Source organism: Coloeus monedula (assembly GCF_965178545.1).
Source record: "Coloeus monedula genome assembly, chromosome: 5".
Taxonomy (NCBI): domain Eukaryota; kingdom Metazoa; phylum Chordata; class Aves; order Passeriformes; family Corvidae; genus Coloeus; species Coloeus monedula.
Window position 1 is genome coordinate 51,783,332 of NC_138785.1, and position 25,319 is coordinate 51,808,650.

A 25,319-nucleotide genomic window follows, 5' to 3' on the forward strand; every position below is an offset into this window, starting at 1 on the left:
GAGGCTGTTGAAAATAAATGTTACGAAAGTCAACTATCCTGGATGAGACAGGGGAAGAAAAAAAGAAGAGTGGTATTCTGTGTTCTTGGCTTTTTCAGATAGACTTCTTTTTTAGCAGATTAGAACAACTGTATTATTGAGAGGACAAAAAACCCAAAAGCTCTAGAGGCAACCAGAGACCCCTGTGCATACAGGCCAGAGTAGTCCTGGCAACTGGGTCTAGCTCATCTGGAGGCAGCAGTGACAGCAGACCCAGATGCAGTGTGACGAGAAAGAGTGAAGAGGTTTAGCGTAAGTCAGCTTCCTGGTGAGAGCTTGGCAGCTCTGCCTGTGTGGGTTTGTTGTGGGTTGGTGTATGAGTTGGTATATCTTTCTCTCTTTGGTGACTATGGGAGCAGATGTAAAAACCTTGAAGACGGGGGAGGGAGGCAAACCCTCCAGGCTGCAGGAAGCTTTCTCCTTGCACTCTGCTGCTCCTCCAGCTCCCTCCTCCCTGCTTCAGGGAATAATGGCACAGCACAGCCCAGCAGCTCAATACATGCGAGGAGAAAAGGAGATCAACAACTGCCCAGCATGGCTACGTGCAATTTACTCTCCGGTAACAGGAACAACACCTGGGATATTCTTCTGGAACCTGGAATATGGCCCTGCCTGGAGAGTATGCATGTTTAGCTGACTTCATGCAAAAACCCAAGGCAGGCACTTTGGGCTGCTTCAACATTGGTGTACACGGTTTTGTTGTCATTCAGTGAGGATTCCTCTGAAGCACTGGTCAAGACTGATCAGTAGTATCATTTTATCAGCATATATGTCCTCTTTTTTACCATCATAAGGAGGCTGAGCAGGTGGAGGGACCACAGACATTGAGACTCCCACCTTTCCCAGCACAGACAAACTGAGCTGGCCAGATTCTCACCACTTCCAGCTACCACAACTACTACCACAACACTGAAAGCAAAGCTGTGATGGTAGTTGCAGGATTTCAAGTGTCTATGGTCTATACTTTAGGAGCTATCAGCAGAAGAGGTTGTCCACTTTGTATGATCAGGCAATCAGAATGCAGGGAAGGCACTCCTGTCCCATTCTGCTGAAGCAGCCCAAGGTCACCGGCATAGCAGGAGAGCTCGGGGGCAGAGGCATGAGCACTGGCTTCCCAAGCAGCCTTGAAACCCAGAAGCACAGAAGTGGAAACCAAGTCCTTTTCAGCAAATATTTTGGGCTCAGTGAAGTTACCTCAGACCATCTCCAGCCATGAATCAGTAGGAACAGACTGCCTGATCCAGATCTAAAGCCATGCATTTTATGTTCCTTGCAGGCTGGAAACTCTCTGAAGACAGCTAATGAATTGGTCCACATTAACATTACGACAGTACAATGCATTCCAAGATAAAGTCATATTGCTTCCAAGAAAGATTAAAAACCAACAGATTAATTTACAAGATAAAGCAAAAAGGAAACAAAAAGATAATTTATGTGTAGATGAAAGGCAGTTTGTGCCAAAAATATAAAAAGAATATAGCCTGTGTAAACATGCTGTAAACCTGCTGATGCAAAGCTTGCAGAGCAGTGCTGCACAGTTAGGCTGGGGAATCACTTTGTTTCATTTCCCTATAAAATGAAATTAATTCAGTTAATTATCAACAGTGATGAAGGTAAGGAAGGCTCACAGAAGGCATTTTGGGAATCCTATCTTCTTAAAATCTTCAAACTTCCTTTTAGTTTGAGACAGGATTTTGAATAAGGGGCTTCAGTGCATCACCAGTTTATGTGAGAACTTCTGTTTCTTCATTTTCACATTAAATATGTATTTGTCCGTTTTTAACAGGGTTTGGGTTTTCCAATACCAGCGTAAGCAATCAGGCAGTAAGTTTCCATTGCAATTGTGATAAAGCAAATGAGACACCCAAACATTTTTAAATGTTTCCATCAGAAACATTCAGAACTGTCAGAAGTAGAGAAATAAATACTATTTGCAAATTATACCGATATAAATGCCTTTCGTGATCATCACCAATTTTAGGTCTGCTACAGAGAGCAGATACTTAAAAATGCAACTACTCTTCTCTGTTTCATGCTGAGATTAATCCAGATGTGAAGCCATCTGGCTAAGTAGTTTGCATTTTGGAAAAAGAGTGCATCCATCTGTAAAATACTTCATAAACAACTATTGAACTGAGTGAACTCAGCAAAGAAACAAAATCATAGAGTAAGAAACATGTTCTAACATGCCTTGATTTCCACCCATGTCCCTCCATTACATTTTCTGAATGATCTTGACCCAGTAACTTCCCAAAAATAGTTGAATTTTATTTATTTGAGACCTTTCTTAGTAATACACATGCTTCACGCATTTGATCCATCATTTCACTTCCAAGAGACCTGGAACTCCAACAAAAGACCCTCAGCTCCATGCACTCTGCACATGTAGGTAATTCCAAAGTTAGGTGTAAAATTGACACCTGACCTGTTTCTCTTGATATTTGGTTATTTGCTGGGTTGGCTTTTGGGGATTTTTTAAATCTTTCTTACTGCAGTTTTTCTGCTTCTTTTCACCTCTTCATGCTGTGCAATGAAGGGGAACATCTGGCTATGAGAGAATAGTTAATACATTAAAAAATACATTGCTTCTCCTTTTTAAAAAACTCATTATGAGTCATTATCTGGGACTTCCAGAAACAAGCACTTTGTTGTGGAAAATATTTATGGGGGCGGAATTAGGGCTTGCAATTTATTTTTGCATTGAGAAGTAGGCTGACAGCAAGAAATAAAGTCTCAAACCACAGGTAACTAAGGGTTTATAAGAAATTATAAAATGACATTACCCAGGGTCTTGACATGGGTTAATCTTCAATGAAAGGTCATACTTCTTCTTAATCCACTGCTTTCTGTCCCTCTTGGAGAAACAAGACAGCTGCTGATGGTAGGAAGGGAGTTGAGATTAAGGAAGGAAGCTGTTCCTGTCCCTGCTGCCTGATTTCCTTTTTGTTCTCAGATTCGTTCAGCTCTGATTTTGGTCTGCCTCAAATAGTATGGTATGTGCAGTGCTCAGGAAGTAAACCATGGCACTCTTGATACCCACTGTATTTAACCCCACAAACCTTTCTCCTGTTCTAGATGATCATTAAATTACACAAAATAAAGTTAATCATTGCTTATATCTAGTCACTGCCCCAGATATATAAACAACACACAAGAAGAAGTATGCTTATTTTGTGAAAAAAGAGCCTAATTCCTTTTTGGTATCATTTTCAAAGGGAGGCAGGAAAAATCTATGTGGTCAAGATGCCAGCTGTGTGCTAGGAAAACTGGGATGTGCCTATTTGCTTTGCCCCAAGTTCCTAGGCAGTACAGGGGAAATCAGGTAAGTCACCCAGACACATTTCAACCTGGAGGTGAAGTCATTCCCTTCCCAGGAACAGATACCTGAGCAAAAAGGAGGCTTCCTCACAGCATGGCAGAGAGCATGGCTAAGAGAGTCTCTAAAGCAGACCAGGCACAGTAACTTCTGCAGCATTACTCATTGCGAGAGCACTCAATCTGAAAGAGGAAATGAAAACGCAGTCTCACAAGCACTTCCTATATGGATTTTGGTAAAACTCTCACACACTATTTACTACGCCTTGATGAGCTTAGGCTTTGGTTCCTCAGCAACCTAATGCTGTGGGTTAAATACTCCTCAGGTTTGGTAGTGAAGTGGCACAAACTGAAGCCTGTGGTGATAAAACAGAACTCAAAATCTAGCATGAGGCAGGTTCCTGACACATTGTGTGGGCAGGACTAGAGGCCTTCAGAGGGTGAGTCAAAGCCCTCCAGAATACTCACACTGGAGCAGGCCTGACACGGAAGCCTAAATGAAGAAACATGCCTGAAATGCCACCCTCTCCCTGTGGACTCTCCTGCCTCCCTCCTGAGTTACAAAGTTCAACTTCCAACTCAGCTCAGCTCTTGAGCCCCTTCCCGCACCATTGCCTCTTCCCCTTCAGTGACAGGCTTGCCCTAGGCTTCAGGTGGCCACAGAGCAGCCCTCCAGCTACTAGTCCTCTGCGGGATTTGGCCCTGAGCTGCCCAGCTTCTGGGTGCAGTGCTGAGGTGGGTGCAAGGCATGGGGCGACTCAGACCTGGGCATGCCTGAGCAGCACAGACCTCTCAGGCCTAAAATAGAAAACCCTGAGTTGTGCAAACAATGATCAAACGTGGGTTTGGCACCAAGATTTGGGTGCGGCCATCGCCATTCATTCAGCCTCTTTTCAAGACTGATGCAGCTCCATACATTAAACCCATACACTGCTGAGGGAAGGCAGGCAGAGATTTCCCCACTTTCTGAGACCACAGCTTTCTGCTATCTCAACTACAGAACTATTCTTTATTACTTTTATGTTTCCCCACTGTGCAGAGGTTACTAATTAGCTCTTTCTCTAGGATATTTCTCTTGAGATTAGGTTGTCAGCAACATGTGCTCTGTGACAAAACTTACATACTTTATGATTTCTTGGAATCTGATACATAGAATCCAGTGTCCTAACTTCCTAGCACAATTCCTCCTGTGACGTCAGCGCAGAACTGGTGGACAATGTACGGGAAGTGCTTTCCTCCAGCGCAACATAAAAACCTACATCCCCTTTCTTGAAAGTGAAGCGTGCTTAGGAACTGCACTGAGGGTTACTTAACTACCCTGTTTCTCATTCTGGGACAGCCTAGCATAAAAGCAGTCACATCATATAATCATAGAATGTTTAAGGGTTGGAATGGACCTTAAAGATCATCCAGTCCCAACCCCCCAGCCCATGAGGAGGGACACCTCCCACTAGACCAGCTTGCTCCAGGCCTTAGCCAACCTGGCTTTGAACAGTGCCAGTGTTGGGGTGTCCACAGCCTCCCTGACAACCTGTTTCAGCATCTAAGAATTAATTCATTCTTCTTCCCCCAAATCAGGTCCTAATTCCAAAACACCCATCTGCCCTACTGAAGGAACAAGATTCTTTCTGTGTTTGCCTGGTTTTGGTTTTTTTTGCTGGCACTTTAGGAAGACATTTGCCACCTCACAGGGCAGCCCTGGGGTTGAGGGCAGACCTCTACAATTGGCAGAAGCTGTTCCTGTCCCTGCTGTCTGATTTCCTTTTTTGTTCTCAGATTCGCTCAGCTCTGATTTTGGTCTGCCTCAAATAGTATGGTGTGTGCAATGCTCAGTAAGTAAACCATGACACTCTTGATACCCACTGTATTTAACCCTACAAGCCTTTCTCCTGTCCTAGATGATAATTATAAAGATAATTGTTGCTTATGTCTAGCACCAGAGTTATAAACAACACATAGGAAGTGTGCTTACTTTGTGAAAAAAAGCCTAATTTTTAATATTTTTTTATTTTTAAAGGGAGAACATGCAGAACATACAAGCCCACATGTGTTTCTCTAAACTGTCTAACTTTTGCAGTTCTCTCTCTCCCGGGGGACATTCACACTTCCTTCCCCCACCTGGATCTAATGCAAAACTAACGCCAATGGCTTTGCTGTAACCGTGGAGGAGGCTCCAGTTGTTTTCTCTGTGAAGCCACCCTCCACCTGAGGCTGCCCCGGCTGCAGGACCAGCCTGCGGCCTGGCCCAGGGCTCAGAGCCGCCGAGGGGCTCCCAAGGCGGCTGCCCGGGCCAGCAGACACTGGCGCCGGGAACCAGCGCCGAGGGAAACGCAGGTTCCTCCTTTGGCTCTGCCCAGGAGACGCCGGGCTGCGCTATGTCGCAGCAGGGAAGTGGCGGAGGGAGCCTCCTCTCTCAGCAGCCCCGCTGCAGCCGCCCCGGGGCTCCCTCTTCCCTGCTCCCGCAGCCCCCGGTCAGCGCCGGTGGCTCCGCGCCCCGGGAAGCGGCGGCTCCGGACAGCTCCCGGCTCCGGGCCCGGAGGAATCGCCAAGCACACACCGCCCACACCCACGGCGGGAGCGGACACCCTGCTCCCCGCTGCCTGCTCCCCAGCGCCTGCTCCAGCCCCAGCCCCGCGCCCGCGGCCTCGCCCTGCCCATTGGTGCTGCTGAGTGTGCAATCGTCTCGTCAGGAAAGAAAACAAACCAGGCCTCCTGGCTCAGCTATGGCAGAAGCCATTTGAGTTCCCCTTGGAAAACTCAGCAATCTGAAGGTAGCAGCCAGTTTTGTTTTGAATGTGCTTTTCACACTTGCTCCTGCTTCGAAGAAGGAGATAAGGATACTTATACTGCTCAGTCTCAGGCTCTCTGCTTCACCAGCCAGTTTCTCCTTTCCAGTCCATAAACATGAAAATGTTACCCCAAAATAAGGCTCAGAACAGGAGCCTGACATAGGTACCCTGACCTGCTCCCAAAGCACTGTCTTGGGGAAGCCCCCCTGCCAGGCAGAGTTCATCATCCCTCCGAGGATGTTCTTCTCTCTACAGCGTATCAAAGTAGCTACTTTACATGGCTATCTTGATAAATGCCCAAACTTGTCTATATGGCACTGCAAGACAGTAAAAGGAGATAATCTGAAAAGGCAAGAAGGGCACACAGGGAAGGAAGACACTTTTACCCTGATTTAGAGGCAGGAATCCAAGGCAATGCCTTGTGAGTTAGCTGACACGGAGCAAACACTATTATGGAGAGCTCCCACAGACCAACTTCATGGGGCTACCATTTCTCTATTTACAGACCAAACTGATTAAATCTGTGGCATTGGCAGAGGATTTCCACTGCTTGCTTTCCTGGCCAGTGTGTATGACTAGCCACAGATGTCTATGAAGGAGAGTCCTGTTTCTCAAGATAATACAAAAATAACACCAATCCATGCAGTTGCTTACCAAGCTTGTAGAAAGGACAACTATCATTGCAGCACTGCCACACTCAAATGTTTTACTGCCCCAAAAAATTAGAGATATCACATCCTAATCACACCAAGGAAATGCATCAGCATTTAATATTTTGCTATTACTTTAGCATTCCTCAAGTCATGTAAGATTTTTTCTGGGCCATATGAAAAAATGTTCCCTACTCACAAGGAGTACCAAATCAAGTTTTAGACCCAACACAACACAGAAGACACAAAGCAGCTTAAGACAATAGGGAGGAAAGAAAGCAAGTTGGTGGCTTTTATCCTGTGGTCCTCCTCCGCCACAGCTTGAGTTAAAGATCACACAGCATGATAGCATAAGAGTCTCAGGTCTCAGTGCCAGGTGGCACTGGGCATATGTAGCTGCTTTTCTCAGCCTTTGAAGAGGCAGGGATTTTCAGAATGTCCATTGTGGAATGGATGTTAAAAGTCCCTTATTTGTTCACCAAAAATCACCAAAACTGCAAGTCTTCCTCACCCCACCCACAAAGTCTGCAACAGAGTTTTTTTCTCAGTCAAGACAAAGATCTGCGTAGCACTCTTAAAATATGAAAGCTACATAAGTAAAGCTAAAAGAACCGAACACGGTACAAAACAAGGATGCTGCGCCCTATCTACTACATTTAATTCAGCAAGACCTCTGAATGGTGTATGCCAGTGACAGGCTGCTTTGAGAGGCTGGTTCGGATAGATAGCACTGCCCTGCTGGAGCTAAGGGAAAGGGGCTGCCCCAGCAGTAGGGCCCCACCCACGCAGGGCTCCTTGTAACATGGTCCTGCAGCCCTTCAGCGTCTCTGGACACCTCTGCACTACCCACTCACCACTCAACAACTTTTCCTATCAGGTTTTGCAGCTCCATTCTACTGTCTGCCATCCTCTCAATTCACTGCCAGGCCCTTACTCTGTGCTACCGTCCATCCTCCAGCATAAAGTCCCTCATGCTATAACAGGCCTTTCTTCTTCATCACAGCAGTCTCTTGGTACTGTCTGGATCCAGCAGCCAGCCTTCCCCACAGCTCTTTCAGGGCCTGTGCCTGCACCTGGCAGTATGGCCCCTCAGGCATGGCCCATCCACATGCCTCCATAGATCTTCCCAATGTTCTTACAGTTTACAGATTATCTTCATGCTCTCTAGGCTCCCTCACCATCTCTCCCTAATGAATTTTCAGTTGAGGTGTGGGAGAGGAAGGCTGCAGACCAGATTCAGCACCTAAAGGCTCTCCAGCAGTCCCGGACACAGGGCAGGCTGGCCCAGAGTGATGAAGACTCTTGGATCCTCTGAAGTTCCTAACTGTCATTCAGGACAAACACAGGCAGTGTTCATCAGAAAGGTTCTCTGAGCTTCTCCTCAAAGACACTGCTTCCCTGATCCTTGCCATGTAGAAGCCACTTAAGTCAGTAGGAAAAAGGAAACTTAATCATGGCAACTAATGAGAAGCCACTGCTAGCACAGCCAGGCCCTCATGATGCAGAAAGTCAACCAACATCAAGGGGGTCGTTCCCCATCAGGGTTTTCAAGAAGACTGTGCCACCAGCAACATCCACGGTGGCACTGAACTTCACCAGACAGCACAATGCCTTTGTGTCAGTCTTTGAACAGACTGATCTGTCCAAGCATCCAATCTACAAAAAACAACCCAGGGTAGCTGATGGAGAAACCTCGACATACCATCTTCAAACCTGTGTGCAAAAATGAACTTGTCTTGCCCATCTCTAGCACAGAGCAGTAAGTATATTTTGAAAACTTAACTCTACTCCACCCATCTGTAAAGAAGAAAAAAATCACCAAAATAATACTCCAAATACAGTATTTTCCCTCTGAGGAAGAAACGAACAGCACGTGATGTGTAATAACATCCTTTAGCACCTGTCATACAGAGAAACAACTCTGCTCTGGTAGGGGCACAGTAAGAATTGCTGCCACTATCACTCTGTGCCATTGGCAAGGGCACCACCTAATGTCAAGCTACCTGACATGTTCCACCAGCAGACACATTTAATTATGCTTGATTAATTTGAGCTAAAAACCTGTTAGTCTCAAGCCATATTTTTATTTTACCACACTACAGTTTTTGGTCTTAAAATAATCTTCCTAAGTAAGGACAGACTACAGTATCCTATTGCTCTTATTTAAATAGGGAGAAATCCCCAGGGTGCTTTTGAAGAGCAAACTCCCAGCTAAAAGCAGAGAGGTGCTCAAGACTATCCCAGCACTCAGGAAAAAAGGGCATGAACTGAAACGGAAGCTGGTAAGTCAGGATGGATTGTTTAGCAAGGGTAGGAGTTAAGCTCCCCCAGACAGAAGGCAAGTCCAGCAATGGTACCTCCACTTTGAAACATCACAATTTGAGAGACCAATCTGGTCCAAGCTGGACCTTCAGCCACACTGCCAAAGCAGGCAGTCCTCTACGTAAGGAGCACACAACCAACCAGACATTTACCAGTGCTGTGGCCTAATAACTGTGGTTCAGGATCAGCCATGTCAGATCTAAACCAGCATCTGCCAAACTTTCATGTATTCCCAAAACCTGTTTTCCCTGCTCTCTTGAACAGCTTATGAGTTACGGCTTTGCTGTGGAAATGCACAAGCCTGACTTGTTTCTGCAGTCAACCCAAGCTGCAAGGCAATGAAGCCACAGGAATGATTTTGCCCGAGTCACCTCGGGTCACAGCAAGTTGTCCTGAAACTGAGCTAATAAAATAGGTTAGACTCCAGCCAGCACTTTGGTCTTGGGTGTCATTCCACACTTCCAGGACAATGCACAGGAAACAACCCGCACCTGACCAGGACAGGGCAGGCTTAGGAAAAGCCAGGATTCCTAGCTCTGTATCCACCACAGTACAACACTGTGCTTCCTCAGGATCTGGCCTCTAACTGCCCCTGACCTAAGGGCTCTTGCTAAATGAGGTCTATCCAGAACACTTCCCTCCCCCAAACTCCCATTGTTCCAGTGGTCAGACTGGCCCCTCCCCTTGACATACACCACTGCTCTCACTCTCTCATGAGTAAGGTGGCCTAGAACAGCATCTCTTCAGCTACTTCAGGCCAAAAAAAATCTGAAACCATGACCCTCATTTTCAGTAATTTGAGCATTCAGCTCCCACTTGCAACACTGAAATTCAGGCCACAAATCTGTTCCTTTTTATGCTTGCAGATGGCTGCTTCATCTCCCTACAGATGGTATCCTGAAGCCAAGCAAGTGGCTTTCATGCAGAACTCCAAGACTACTATTTGAAAAAATTTGATACAAGCTGAAACATAATTTTCCAAGGAAAGACAGAAGGCTATACTTGTGGCAAAAGTCCTTTATTAAAGTAGATTTTGTAAATTCCTTTTCACATTAGAAATTCTAAATGCAAATTACAAAACTATTTCAGTAAAAAACAAAATTATAGTTAACAGCAAAAGTACAACTTTATACAAATAAAAAATCATTTTTAAATTTTAATTTAAAAATAGAAATTTGTATCTTCCAATGTACTGGTCCTAACAGCTTTTACAATTGGTAGCTGCAATACTAGGTTTTTTCACATGCATATTCACATATAGTAATTTAATCCTCTGCAGTTTATTTAGCTGAAATAGCATGAACAGTTGGCCTTTGGTTGGGTTTTGAGGGGGGATGTACCACATGATATTAAAAGCAAAAGCCAAAGTCATTAAGTATTGTTAAGGTATCCTGAAATATTTTTGAAAATAACATTTTTGCCCTACTACTTTCACAATCAACTGAAATGCTTTTCAGCAGTCACATTACTTCAGACAACTGTCTTCATTGCACCTCTGGCCTTTTTTTTTACTCTAAGATCACTCATCGATGTTACACAAGCATTAATTTTGTATATTAAAAAATTATAATTCTCCTAAATTAAAAGCTGGGATAACTATTAAAATGTTTTGTAAAAGAAGACACCAAAAGTCACATATTAAAGGCTACCATTTGTCACAATCACATGCTGTTGAAGAATAGAATAGAATAGAATAGAACAGAATAGAAAGTGGTACACAAAATAGGTATTTTAAGAGTTGCACATTATTTCAGAGTGCTGGTGGCAATACTGCTACTTTAAGTATCTTAAAATTACAGAATTTACACGATACCTCAAGATTCTCATGGATTCTCACCAATGTAACTGCAAGAGACATCAGAAGGCTGGAACTTCTAAAATGTAACCTACTTCGAAATACCATTTTGAAATAATTATATTTCAAAGAATTAATCCCAGAATACATTATAAAACCAGTCAGAGAAATACAAGAACTCCAGTGTTGTTTTTCTGGAATACTGGCAAGTAGCTGAAGGCATGAAGATCCTTACTGATAAAACTCTACTTATTTTCACTCTGTGCACTGATCTTCTGATCTATTCTGTATCCAGCTCAGCACAGCTTTTAAGCACATGCTTGAGATCCTTCAGAGGATCATTCTATTTTTTCTGAGTTGGAACTGCAATGCCTCATTTTGAGTTGCTGAAACTGATAGAGGCTCTGTCAGTATTTTCAATAGAGGCAAGATTGGTTCTGCCAGCGTTATGATTTTAAGCCACCATCACCATCAAAGTTCAGCTGGTAGTCAAACAATGTATGCTAGGTGAATGACCAATCTATACCAGGCAGGGTATTCAGACTGTGTTTGTGAACCTCAACCTGTACCCCAAAGGTGAATGAAAAGGAGAAGAGAGAAAAGTATTCCAAACTGCTCTTGAGCTGTGTATTTCTCTGCTGACTTTGACAGAGTGAAGAAAATTCTCCTAGCACTGGGTAGAGCTGATTTTACCCTGAACATTTTTAATGTATTTATCCAAACAGGACTAAGAGATGAAAAAATAATACAGGACACTGAAGCTCACCAGGAACAGCTCCTTTCTGAAAAGTCCTAGCCTACTTCCAGAGACTGTTTATGCATTTTGAATTCTTTAATCTCTTTTGTCCCTTTAAGCTTGCACTTTTAGCTTGCAGTGGTAACTTTGACAGAGGCTCAGGAAGTGGCGACTTCAAAAATACTCCTGTGCACATTGGTCAGAGCATTTTCTGGGGAAGTGAGAGTCAAGTGCCATCATCAACATCATCCACTTGCTAAGCCAGAAGAAGGCAAAAAGCTGTGTTTCATATCTCCAGGGTAAAGCTGTCAACTAGATTATGATGAACAGATGGGCAAGGCGACAACTTTTTCTGCTTGTCTTTTGAACTAAAATGTAAGCTGTCTTTGTCCATGTTGGGAATGGTGTGAATATGCTGAGTGAATCAGGCTGCCTCCCAAAACAACCAGAAGTGTTGGCACTTCCTTGTTTACAGGCACATCTCTGTAGGGCTTGGGCACCCAAGCAGCTCAACACACAACAGCCACTCAGGCCAACCAACAGGGACGACACTGCAGAGAGCTGTCCCAGAGAGCTGTAACTCCATTTGTTATAAACAGCAGCACTAAGGAAAACCTGTTCAGGAGCAAAAGGAAGTTCCTTGGTCCAAAACAAAGATCTTGGCTCTGCTGAGACAATTCTAGCATTTGCAACCCTGTACAGCTGATAGTCTGAACTACTGTCTTGAGACCAAGTGCCTAAATGGCATCTCGGCCCACTGTAGGCACTGTCACAGAGGATGGAGTGTGGGCTTCACCACACAGGACATCATGCAGTAGCAGAAACAGCTCTGCTAGTGCTGTTTGGGGACCACAGATCTTTTGTATTTCACCCAGTGGTTACCAGAGCAGCGCAGAGAGAAGGAAACAGAGAAAGGACACAATTCAGATGAGCTAACTATTTAAAAATATAAAACTTATTATGGCAGTCTATTATTATAGAAAGAGTCCCTTTGATTAAGTATTATTCAAGCTATTCTTCCACTTGAAATCACCAGGAAATGATTGTTGTATCTGTTAAAGCATGACAAACTCATTTTTAAGTCTACCATGCATCATAGTCACTGTGTATGTATTAAGAGTAAATACAGATACATTCAGGAAACATCATGTCTTTCAGCTTGTCAGCAACTTATACGGACACATTTTCATGTGACACCTATTTCTGTGGACAGCTTTTCTCACAGAAGTTCTTTGTTTATTAGTATTCATGCATACAAATTGCAGAACTTGCACACGCATACGGATTCATATACAAACTCTATGTGCATGTAGTTCCTGGATTAAATTTACTGAAAAGTGGTTAAAAATTAAAAAACTTCTCACATTAATCCTTAATCTATTAATATTATTCCTAATACACAACTCACACCTGTTCTGAAAAAGTCTTACAACAAAAATTCATAGGCCTTTCAGGAGGCAAAGATGTAAATAAAAATAGCAATGCATTCTAGAAGATAATTTCTATTAAAAATGTGTTCTGATTGTTTACTGGAAACACTTGCCTAAATACAGATGTTTATATTTCGTTTTTGAAGGGTTTTGTTTGGGGTTTTTTTAGTGTTGTTTTGTTTTTTGACACAGATATTTCTAGATGGTGATGCAACACCACCAAAATCAGAGTAACTTTTGTACTCCCAGATTGTCCAGTTAGGAAATTACTACGGCAATATTAGCATTCATTTTGATATTAAAAATACATTAGAAATGTCTCATGATCGTATTTTCTACAAGGAAATCACCAAACAATACACAGAGAATGAAAACATCACTATTAGACATTTGTAAAGTGAAACGGTACTGCATTTGCTGCATTTAAAAAGCCACAAAGTAAGCAACTATTTTAATCCAGTAGGTGGATCTCCAAGAGACTGAACTACAGTACTGTGTCTTTCCCTTTAACTGATCACACTTAATCTGCCAAATTACCAAACACACAGCTGGCCCTAATGCACAGGCCTTACATGCACCTTCCTTCAATGTCTGGAGAAGTTTAGAATGGAGTAAGGATAATAGAACTGGTCAACCTATCATAACATAACCACTAAAAAGACACCAGACTTTTGAAGAAACCTGCAAATACTCAGCACTCAGATGTAACTGGATTTGAAATACCGGTAGTTGCCCAGTTTCAACGTCTCCTTTGCTCTTCTGAAGGGTTTAGCACAAAGTTCTGAATTACAAAATAACTTTGTACAAGTTATATGTTTTAAAAATACAGAAGCCACAGCAGTCAAAATGTGTGAAGGTCAGAAGACAGATTGGGTATGCTAAGACAGTTATACTAAAAACTGTACCCTAACTTCCCTTAAAAACATCAGTATTTCTCAGCGAAATTCTTAATCTGCATTTGTGAGACTTCAAATCCTTTCAAGTGTCTTCCTTTTGCAGGTTCAAAAAAGGATCTATTCCACACAAAAATTTATTGGAAACGTACTGACAAAACCACTTGCTGTAAATTGAGACTACTTCTAATAAAATAGCATCCTTTAAAACAGATTACAAAATACCAGTGCAGTTGTTCAAAACATGGGGTTTTTCTGTTATCTGGCAGTCATCTGACACCTCAGTTTCTATATTCCTCTTTCCACAACTCCTCAATTCAGCATGACTTTCAGGCAGCCTGGTTTTATTTCTGTGAACCTATGAAACAAGAAAAGGAAGCTTGAACACGTAAACTATATGCAATTCCATCGCCTTCAATTCTCATCAAACATATGGAAAATGGTAAGGTTCTCAGTCAAGTATGTGTGCATGTGAGAGTCAGGGAATCAGCATTATGTCCTTGGATGTGACTCTGAAGGAGGATTTTACAGGGTCTGGAGTTACAAAGATCTGACAACAGGTGATGAAGATGAAGATTTGAGAAAAAAAAAAAAAGCTGCTCAATATTCTTGGTTATATTCATTCTGTTCCTCTACTCCTGCTCCCCTTTCATTCCCTCTTCTTTCAAAATGGATTTTCACCCTTGTATTCTGTAGAAGGTAACAAGGAAATGGGAAGTCATTGCTATTTCTGAGTCTCACCTTCATGCTCACCTTCCTACACTGCTCTATATAAAAAGCAGCAAACACACTGATGCCAGCCTAGATGTGCTAAATTGCTATCCCTCATAAACTGAGCACAAATGCAAGTATTGGGAACCAACAAAAAGCAGGATTAACAACTTTTCACAGTAAAGCTAGCCATCTTGAATGGAAATAATTAATTAAATAATATAATATAATAAATAATTACACTATCTCAGAGGAAAAGATCTAACCTTTAATAGGTGCTACACAACTGCAGTGGATTTGTGAAACAACGGACCTGCCCTAATCTATGTAGTAGTTTAACAGTATTCTAAAACTAAACTTCAATTTTCAGTTAGTTAAATGTGGGTTAAGAAAAAAATTTATCAGTAACAAAAATCTAAACTCACCTGAAGTTGTGGCTTGTGAGGTATCTGATAGCTGCTGGTCTGATGCGAGCGACTCCTCCCTGACTATGGCTTCCTCTTCCCGTGATAACACTGAGATAGGGTTTACCACCAGTCTGCTGGTACTCTGCAACAGCAGGAATTGTAACGGTTAAAATTTTCCTCAGCAGAGACTTGGCATTCAGTATAACCCTTCCATGCATTCTTCTGAAAACTCTCACATATCATTTAGAGCTTTGTTTTCCCATGCTGGTATGTATATTTTAGAGACAAATAGCAATTTCCCCCCATTTTGAAAAAGTCAAACTCTTCAAATCTAGATTGCTTGCAATACGCATATTGTGATCATCACAAAATCCTTCTAATTTCATAGAAGCTTTACTGTTTCTGTCATCTAATATTCAATTGGAATTTACATCCTGTGATATAAATTGCAAAATTAAAAGAGGTAGGTGTAATATACTGAATTTTTAAGTGGTATTTCTGTATTGTTTCATGTTTTATCTTAAATTAATGTGAATAAAGAAGTAAGATTTTATTGAATAAAGAAATGAAGAAGAAAGAAAATATAAATCCAGTTTTTGACATTTATGTCACATTGTTTGGACTATGTTCTGCTATGCTGAAGCATGGAAATCAACAGATCAACACATTCCATGAGTTTTATTAGAGCACCTAGCCCTGCTAACAAAAGAAACAGCTAACTTCCCAGAGGTAACAGCAACCTAAACTGATGAAGAGTTTGAAAAAGAGGAAAAAAATAAACTAAACTGGATTCTCACAACAAGTCAAGATTTGCCAGTTTGGAATTATCAGTTCACATGACATCTTTCTTCAACTACTCTCCCCCCACCATAACTTTATTTAGGTTTTATATTTATTTACTTTTAATTCTGCCTGCAAAAAAGTTCCCAGTATTGATCCTTTTCCCATGTATGTACAATGACATTAACTTAATTTTTTTTTAATTTAGGTGAATGGACTAAACAGAGAGCCCCTACTATCAATTTGAGGATTCCTGCTTTAAGTGCAGTTCTGGAAATTTAGTTCTAAAAAGCATTAGGCTACAGTTTAAATTACACAAATGTCATTGTAGGAATAGCATGAGATAATGGCATTTAATTCTCTCTGATGCAATTTGAAAGAAAGAGTTATCTAAAGCCTCACTGAACATTTTTATTTATACTCTGTGGAGTAGCTGATTCAAAAAATCAGGTTTGTGCAGCAGTACCTTGCATAAGAAAAATTTCTTATTAAAGCATTCCCAGTGTGCTTAAATTTAGAGGGTAAACTAGTAATGCAGAAAATGTCTCTTTTTACAGCATGAACAGTCATGAAGTACTTGAACACTACACTATGAGAAAAAATGAGCCCTCAAGCAAAACTGCATGAAGTGACATTTCTGGAAGCAGCAGTATTCTGATCTCAAGAGATGTTGCGAACAAACTGATACTGAAGTTTCTGCAAGGTAGCTCAAATCACACACTTTCATGTAGAAGTTGAAGACAATATCATTGTGGTTAAAATTCCAACACAGTAAATTTTCTTTTAAGATTATAAAAGCAACACAGTTGTGACAAAGCAGTGCAATGGTGACACGTATGTTTGCATCATTACCTCAGTTAGAAATGTTTGGAAGGATAGCCCAAGTATTCAATAAGAATAATAATAATAAAAAAGATAAAACAGAAGGAAGAAGACAACTTACAAAGAAGTAGGGGGAGAGGGGAGGACAGAAAGCAACAAGAATCATTGTCATGTCAAAGAAAAATAATTCCACCGGGGTACTTTGAAAACAAGACAACACAAAGCCTAGTTGTTTTTAACATACATGTCATTAAAGTACATTCATTCCCTCTAATATTGCCACGTATCATGATTTCTTAATAGAAAATGAGAGTAATTTTTAGAAGGCAAGAATTATTACCTAAACCCTACCTTCACTTTTTTCCTGCAGCACTCTGGACAACTGATTCACAGCTTCATCCACGTGGAGACCATGCAAATCCAGCACATTCATAGGCAGCAAGGAAGTATTTATTCTCTCAAAAATTTGCACAGCAGCAGCATGGTTGGCTTCTTTCATCTTCTGCTCATGAAGCCGACCCTTTATTCATAAGCACAGTGACTATTATACACTGAGAAATAATCTAAGCTCCACACTGGTTTCAAAATGACAGCACTGGCAGGGTGCTTTTAGTTCAAGTTTGAAGCAGTAAAATTTATAATTCTAGCAGAACTTCTGCAAGAGGCTCAGTAAGACCTACTCACAAGAAGATTTCATGAAATCTGTTTGTGAGAAACTACTCAAAGCTGGCACAAAGACGACATTATAACAAAAGCCTTACAAGGAGAAACAAAAGGCAGAAAAGGCACAAAATCATAAGGTCTTTACAAAAGCTAAAAAGTTACACTCCATGCTGAGTTGCAGATTTATTTTCCTAACAATATTTTTATTTTCTGCAAGTATTTTGCTAAAATTATTGTGAAACAGTGTCAGAGAAACTGCCCAACAGATAAACCTGGTGAGTGTTGTATTTGAGGTTAATTCTTCCGAATGCATTCCCGAAATTTCAGACAAGACAATGGTAAACATTTTTAATAGTTGCCTATAATCTCTTCTAATACTTTTGGCATCTTTTATGACTGACAAGGTCAGTAAGTCCATTCTGGAATGAGGGCAAAGAGCAGTACAGTCAGTCACCTTACAGAGTGAACAAGTACCAACTCCTTCCTGTGAACCTTGCAATGATAATATCTGAGAGACTGAAGCAACAAATTATGTCGTTGAAGATCTGTAGGCACAGTCTGAAAAGGAATGGAAGTTTTAACTCCAGGTATTGGACTGACAAAGGCTCAAGAGAACAAAAGTGACAGTCTGTCTTAAACTTTCTTAAAATGGATTATCTGAAGTGCATTAGTGTCAGACCAAAGACAGCAGCTCTGTAACTCACTTGCAAAGGATTCCCAAGACAAAGGCCATCAAGCATAAAGTATTTTTTATGAATAAAAGTAGCTTGGTTTGCCTTTTTATTACCTAAAAGAAAGTATATAATAAATAAATTTCAATTTATTTACAATAGATTGTATTTGTTCTTATGGATAAGAACAAAAGTAAGACAGGACTTGAAATTACATTTCTATTTAAAATCCTGCACACCTTTGTTTTGAATCTCTCAAAATTTCAAGAATAAATGAATATAGAACATAAAAGGTTCATTATAAAGATTGATAATCAGTATTTCCTACATGCACAGTAACAATCTAAACATTTAGAGTTATACCACTTGCAAGAAAACTTTTTTAATAAGCAAATTCAAGTTATTTATTATTACATTTTTGTTCTGTCATAATACAATTCAAAGTTTAGAATTAGATGCTTCTACAATGTGAATTCTTATGAAATTTTTATATGCTATTAGATCAGGGAAACACTACAGCCTTTGAAGATATTTGTAACAGAATTTTTAAGAGTGGTGTCAATGGAGGAGTCTCCTGTGAAGGCACCAAGAAACCAATGTAGAGGAACTTTGATTACAAGAACAGTTGATACTTAAAACCAAGAGTATGATCAACAGCAGTGATCAGCAGTATTCAAACGGGTACATACTAAGAAATGTGCCTGAATGCAGACCAGAGAGCCTGTGCTCCACGGCCAGAGCACACAAGACTGATCAGCAGCACATCTACACTCCATAACCAGATGTATCGTGAAAAGCATGACATACACACCTCATTTATCCCAACCCAAGACAGACTGTAGCCATAAAGATAGTCAGAATGAAGAGGCGAAGACAGCAGGCAGCAATCTTGCCCAAGATTTATGGAGGATGAAGCAAAAGATGACATCTTAATACCTGTCTGATTCCTATAAAGTACAGAAGATGTGTCTAAAAACAGTTCAGCACCAACATACACAGACGATTCAAAAAAACGTTGTTTGTAGCAGTGCATGTCACACTCCAGTGAACCTGGCCAGACCACTTGGACACAAATCTTGGTGTTTACAAGTATGTGATGTGATGTGAGAGAGATCTAGGACAAAGGAGCATGTGTGACTAAGCACAAGACCTTTCATGACATCTTGCACCAAATTTGGTTATGTTAGCTTCCTGTGCCAATATCATTACTAGTGAAAGAGAATTTACTTGTGGTTATTTACAGTGTAACACACAGGGAACAGCGACCAAATTCAGCAACTCTAGTAGGCATGATGGTTTCCTTATCAGTTCCAATTCAGTGTTTAAGCACCTCCCTAAATTCAGACAAAAAACACAGTATTGTTGTTTACCTGATGTGCATAAAATGCTGCCACAGGCTTCATACCCATGCGATAGGCCTCCCCGGCCTTCTTCAAACATTCCTGTCTCTTTTGCTGGTGACAAAAAGCTTCTGCTCTTAAATCATCATATTGTGGATACTCAAAGTCTTGAAACATTTCATTTAAAGGCTCATCCTCTTCCTTACTTTTTTTTGCCTGTAGGAATTTGCATTGTTGATGTTACGGATGCATTGTAGGGTGTTTTCATTAGCACAGTTTTGGCTATGTTTGTAACTATGGCTTAAAAAAATATATCAATACCTTCTTCTCACGGTTCTTTGCAGCATTGTTGGAAGAAACAATTTCATTTTGCTGAACATTTTCTTGAGCTATAACTGTTTTTACAGGATCTGCCTCCAGAACACAGTTCAGAAACTGTTCAGTTTGTTCTAAAGAGTAGCTGTAAGGGATAAATAAAATCTGTGACTTTAGAAATATATTAACAGCTGCTATATTTATCTAAATTATTACAAACCTTGATATTGTTACAGAAATAGATTACAATGAAAATAAACACTGGAATGGAATATTTCAGCTCATTGCAGAAAGGCTTGCAGACTCCTTGCAGTAGGGCATTACTGGCATCAACATACATGCAGTCTTGGTTGACTGAAACATAACTGAGGAGCACTTGAACATTAAAAGGAAGATGACATACTAAAGTAAATTGCATCCTACCTTAATCAAAGACACATTAATAAATGCTGCTCTTTGGGCTGGATAATATAGTTCATCTTAAATCTTCTCTGGTCAGGGTTAGATAGTTCAAACTAATTTAAAGCTAGCTCAGTTTCCTGAAACCCTAATGAATCCTTGTATTTTTACTCAAATTTTGTTATCAAATTTAATTAAGTAAGACATCAGCTGCCATCAGCTTTCTAATACGCCCTTTTTCTTCTTTATCCTTGCTGTTTAGTAAGGTAACAAGAGGAGACTGATCAAAAGTAAAGACAGACTTTGGGAAAGGCAACACTATGAAACAATTCAGAATGTGAAAAACGAGATGGTGAAATGTTTGAGTTATAGAAATGGATGAAGGATATATTTTAAACAGGAAAGATTTTTATAACAACTTGAACAAGCAGCATGACTGACAAGTAGGCAGGCAAACTCGCATGTAGAGACTGGCATTCAAATGGCCAAGGATGAAAAAAGTTGTTTCTCTTGAAAAAAAAAGTTCACTTCTCAGAAACTTGGATTTAAGAAGGCAGACACATATCCAAGAAATATAATTCAGGAGAGAGAAGGAGAAAGTCAGCAGGAAGAGATGGAGAGATGGCTCATTCCTTCAGAGCTGCTGTAGTAATCAGGAAAGTACTCACAGGTAACATCAGGTGATGGTAGTGTTTTCCTCTTGGGCAGATGCCATTTTCTGTGAACCGACTATTACCACACCCACTAATTTCTCCCACTAGATTTAAACCTCAGCTCTAGAGAAAATACGCAGTTCCACTGACAGTGAGTCAGTGGTCAATAGCCAGAGATATTCTTCTCCCAGTGAAAGACAATGCCTATTCCCCTCTAAAAAGAAATGAGTCTAAACTGAGAGGTTTTATACCCTTTTTACCTTTAAGACCAGCTAGTTTTGCCTTTATTTAGGCTAACAAAAAGTGCTAGTTTGGAAAAAGCCATTTTTTAGTAGTATCTTAACTCTCAATATTTACGACTGTAACTGTTACTGAGTACCATTTTTACAAAGAAGTAAAAAGATTTCTTACTTGTTGTCCCTGAAGACATCCATTAAGAAATTTTGATTAATAGTTGGAAACATCTCAAAAAGTTGCTTCTCCTTTAGTTTAGCAGCACAGTCTCTTCTAGCTGTAGAAGGAACACGATTCTACCCAGAAGACAAAAGAAATATATTACAAGTTCTCGATTAAAACAAAATACAGTAAAGGTGGAGCCAATCTAACTTTACCATTATTTGTTACGATTTAGAAAGTATCTACTCAGTATGCACCCACAGCAATGACAACATGCCATATCAGCCTGCCACACTGATCAGCATAAAGTACAGACAGGTGAGTTGTATTATACGCCACTGCAGTACTCTGCAGTCTTTTGAAGTAATGCAGCTGGAGCTCCCTCATAATTTGGACAAAGAAGAAGTTTTTAGGAGGGATTTAAGTTTTGGAATTTATTCCCTGCTAGTCCATCTAGTCCAGTGCTAAGCTTGTGCAAAGTCCACCTCTTTTCTCTATACTGAGGGCCAGGGATGAAACAACACTTTATTATTAAGCAGCATAAACAATTTTGGTCTGGTGTATCTGAAGCTGTGTCTGTAATAACTATTCTAATTGGTGAAGTCATCTGAGAAGATGACATAATTATAGCTTAGAATAAATTGGACTGATCATTCAAATTAGATTTTTTTTAAAAAAGGAAAAAAGTGGTCAAAATACAGTCAAGCTCCATTAATCGAAATTGAAAATAAAGCTGTGGACATTACAGTAGTTGTTATCAGTAGGGCACATACATGCAGTTCAAAGAAAGAATCCACAAGCCATTTTCAAAGTACAGGCTAATGCATCCAACTTTCTACACCAGTTCAAAGCTCTTCTACTTTAGGACAGCTGCTTATCGGAGACTTTTACAAATAAGAACGCCTGTTCTGAACATCGGTGGGGCAGTAGAGGGCAGTATCAGGCACAAGCCAAACAGGCAGGGTATGGGAACTCTGTGTGGAAAACAAAGAACTAGTAAAAATCTATTAAAGATTTACTGTTTTCTGAGAAGTGGGTACAGAAACTTGTTTGAGATTAACCTCCAGTACTTATTTTAATATCTCATCTCTTAGGAATGTTGTGGGTTCTACTTACAAAAAAAAATATTAAAACCTATTCAGTACACTTCTAAACAAACAAGGCATGAAGCCAACTAAGAACTTTTTTTTGGTATTGCAGTCACAATAAAAAGCATGGAAGATCACACTGATCTTTGGTTTTAGCTGAGCAATCAAAAAACAATTCAACCAAACACAAATGCTAACCTGCATAGTGAAATGCAGCACAGTCTGTTTGTGAAACAATCAAAAGGACCATCAACCACAAGCAAACTCCTGTATCACAGTAATCAACAATACTAACTGGCATGCATTTGTCTCACAAATTCAAGCTGTTATTAGCAGCACAGGGTTGAGTCACCAAATAAGACATACTCTATTTCACTAACAGTAATCAATCTAAACAACAATAACAAACTGGTGCTATCCATACCAGGTCCTGTCTCTCCTGCATTGCCATTTCTTCAGAAATTATTTGCCTGAGAGAAACTTTCTGAATCTGAGCATTCCAATGATCCATAAATGGAAAAACGTCTGATGCTGCTGGGGTTTTCGTCTGTATATCATCAGATGTGTCTGCAGCCCAGCTCGTTTTTTTCTTCTGTATTTTACTGTCTGCATTCTGAGATAACAGCGCTTCTGAGTCATCTGTATCTATCCGCTGAATCACTGTGGGACATTCAAAAGCAATAAAAGTAGGGTGACAAAACATTTATTAGTATATATATACATGCAATGCCAAAATAATTAAGACAAGTTCTTCAACCTATACAGTTTGAGTTTTGTTAAAACAAGATTATTAATGCTAAAACAGAAACCAACACATTGCTTTCACCTTCTTCACTTCCATTTTCCAAAGACTGTCTGATCATCTTTATCTATTTTGTGAAACAAAACGATCAGACTTCCTCACCAAATTTTCAAGTGCTAAGACATTCCTTACAGCTGTAAACTACCTTGCACATACATTAAGTGGGGGGGTGTTTGCCTTCATAAAAGAATCATTGACTCATATTATGTTTACCTGCCTTTCTTCTACAACTTAAGGACAGATGCTGAACAGTCTGGTTCTGTGCCTCTACGAGTTAATGGCAACAGCACTGCTTGGTCACTGAGTGAAGAGTTTGAACCCACATTGCAATCCAAATCTGCAGTGGGGTTCTGCCATAGAGGGACATTTCTTCTGGGAGCCGAATGAAAACCAGACTGCGAAAGATGTTAACACTTTTTGAACAAGGCCTCCACCTTCCTGCTAAAATAATCTCTGACAAGACCAACATGTGAATGTTGTATTCTTGACCTCCCTTATTCACCTGCAGAAATCTTACTCTGCTAGTAATTTCCTGCCTGCTCCTTTTCTTGCCACAAAGATTACAGAAGTCCTACCAAACAGCTGTCTGCTTCAGCTAGAGCTTCTCTTAAATTTTCTGAATGACACAAAATTATAGGCTTTATCTGGAACTAGTGAGTCTGCTTATAATTAACTTCCTTCCCCTCCCCCACACCTCCATAAGAGATTGGTAAATGGATCCAAAGGCAATAAAGTTTAGCTTAATAAGTAAGTCCATCATTTTTCAACAGATGGAGTATATGCAACCTTAACTTTCAAATAATTGAATATTTTTATAATGGAAAATTAAGTATTTTTACAATTAAGAGAAATACACAACATACCTTCTGCAGACAACTTACATGATTCATCTCTCCTCTGACGCTTCTAAATAAAAACAGTAAAATCATGAATGTTGTATGTTTTGAATTTTGCAGGAAAACTTTGCAAATGTTAGCATCTAATTAAAGCAGTTTCAAAATAAGGTCTCACAGCACTTCTCAAATATTAAATATTTTAAAAGAAATATATTTAGGAAAAATAATTATGAAGTGAAGTATGTAAGGTAGAATTATGCCAGATTAAAACACATCAAAACAGAGAAACGTGCCCCGCTGCTAAGACTTCATAGCCTTAATTATATAAACCAAACAAAAATTTTGCCAAAAGGCATTCCGAATTTCAGAAAGCTGTGAAGGGAAGGAACACAGGTTAGAGAACTCATCTCAATTACTGCACATGGAGATGTTTTGTATAGAGAAAAATTCATAAACTAATTCCTTTTACAGGTTAAAAAAACAGTAAGGATTTTTGGCCAGTGGAATTTTTCATCAATCTTGTAGTGAAATTGTGCACTATGATACCTCTTTTTTAAGAATCTTGTTTCCAAGATGAGGCACTCATGACATCCCTTAAAATGTCTTTCAATAGCTCCAATGTTTACAACATACCGATATATTCCACACATTTTACAAACTACTATTATATTTTATCATTGTTCTTGCAAAGATAACACCTTTAGACCAAGACATACAGAGACAAATGGTCTGACAAAATACAGGCATGCCACACCATATCATAAGCAAGAAATCTACTGACCAGAATAGATTCTTTCCATTTTTCATGAATCACTTTTGCCAAATTCAGATCAATATGAACCACACAGTCCTCAACAGTTAGTGATCCTTATGGAACAAAGAGAATATATTCATTAAAAGCATTCTATAAAACTTATGTAAGCAATTAAAGTACAGTAGCCTAGACTCATTAATTTTAACTCTGGAGATTCTACATAAACTTGTCATGCGTGAAAAAAAAATTCTAAAAAAAAGCATTCCACAGAAATTGTTTTTGGGTGTTCAGATGCTCCGAAAACACAGGAAAGAAACAAGTTAACATTAACCATATATTCTTGAAATATGACTACCTGGATGACTGTATTTTTCCTCCAGTTTTCTGTTTTTCTAGCAGACCCTTCTTTTACAAAGCCATTGTTAATTGAAAACAACAGGTTCATCCACAAACTTGTGATTCCCCCTATTCCATTGCAATCCACACGGCAACTGCTTTCCTTTACAACATACCCACCTATAGCCCAACACCAGTCACATCCCTCCTTTCCAACACACAGGCTCAGAGAAACAAACTCCAAGCATCCCCCTAACTCTAAAGGAAAGGGCAAAAATTATGATGGTATCATAATAAAAGCTCTTTTTCCTAAAAAGGGCGTTTCTCACCCTTTCAAAAATAAAAAAAGCAAGAAGTATGTACACATCAAATAAAAA

At 40.1% G+C, this 25,319-nt stretch overlaps 1 protein-coding gene across 4 annotated transcripts in view; it reads right to left on the reverse strand.

Annotated features, from left to right (window-relative positions):
* Nucleotides 1-10,116: 10,116 nt before the first annotated feature.
* The window catches only part of N4BP2 (NEDD4 binding protein 2), a 35,683-nt gene continuing 20,480 nt past the window's right edge, over nt 10,117-25,319 (reverse strand). For 3 of the 4 annotated variants that reach the window (XM_082282208.1, XM_082282206.1, XM_082282207.1), the window contains 9 exons: nt 24,634-24,719; nt 23,880-23,922; nt 22,639-22,874; nt 21,142-21,260; nt 19,685-19,823; nt 19,394-19,579; nt 17,041-17,209; nt 15,106-15,229; nt 10,117-14,327 (listed from right to left, as the gene is read on the reverse strand). In XM_082282208.1, the coding sequence (XP_082138334.1) occupies nt 14,282-14,327; nt 15,106-15,229; nt 17,041-17,209; nt 19,394-19,579; nt 19,685-19,823; nt 21,142-21,260; nt 22,639-22,874; nt 23,880-23,922; nt 24,634-24,719 (1,148 nt within the window). In that variant the 3' untranslated portion in view covers nt 10,117-14,281. The remainder of the gene's footprint in view (nt 14,328-15,105; nt 15,230-17,040; nt 17,210-19,393; nt 19,580-19,684; nt 19,824-21,141; nt 21,261-22,638; nt 22,875-23,879; nt 23,923-24,633; nt 24,720-25,319) is intronic. The other variant, XM_082282209.1, reaches the window with a different exon arrangement.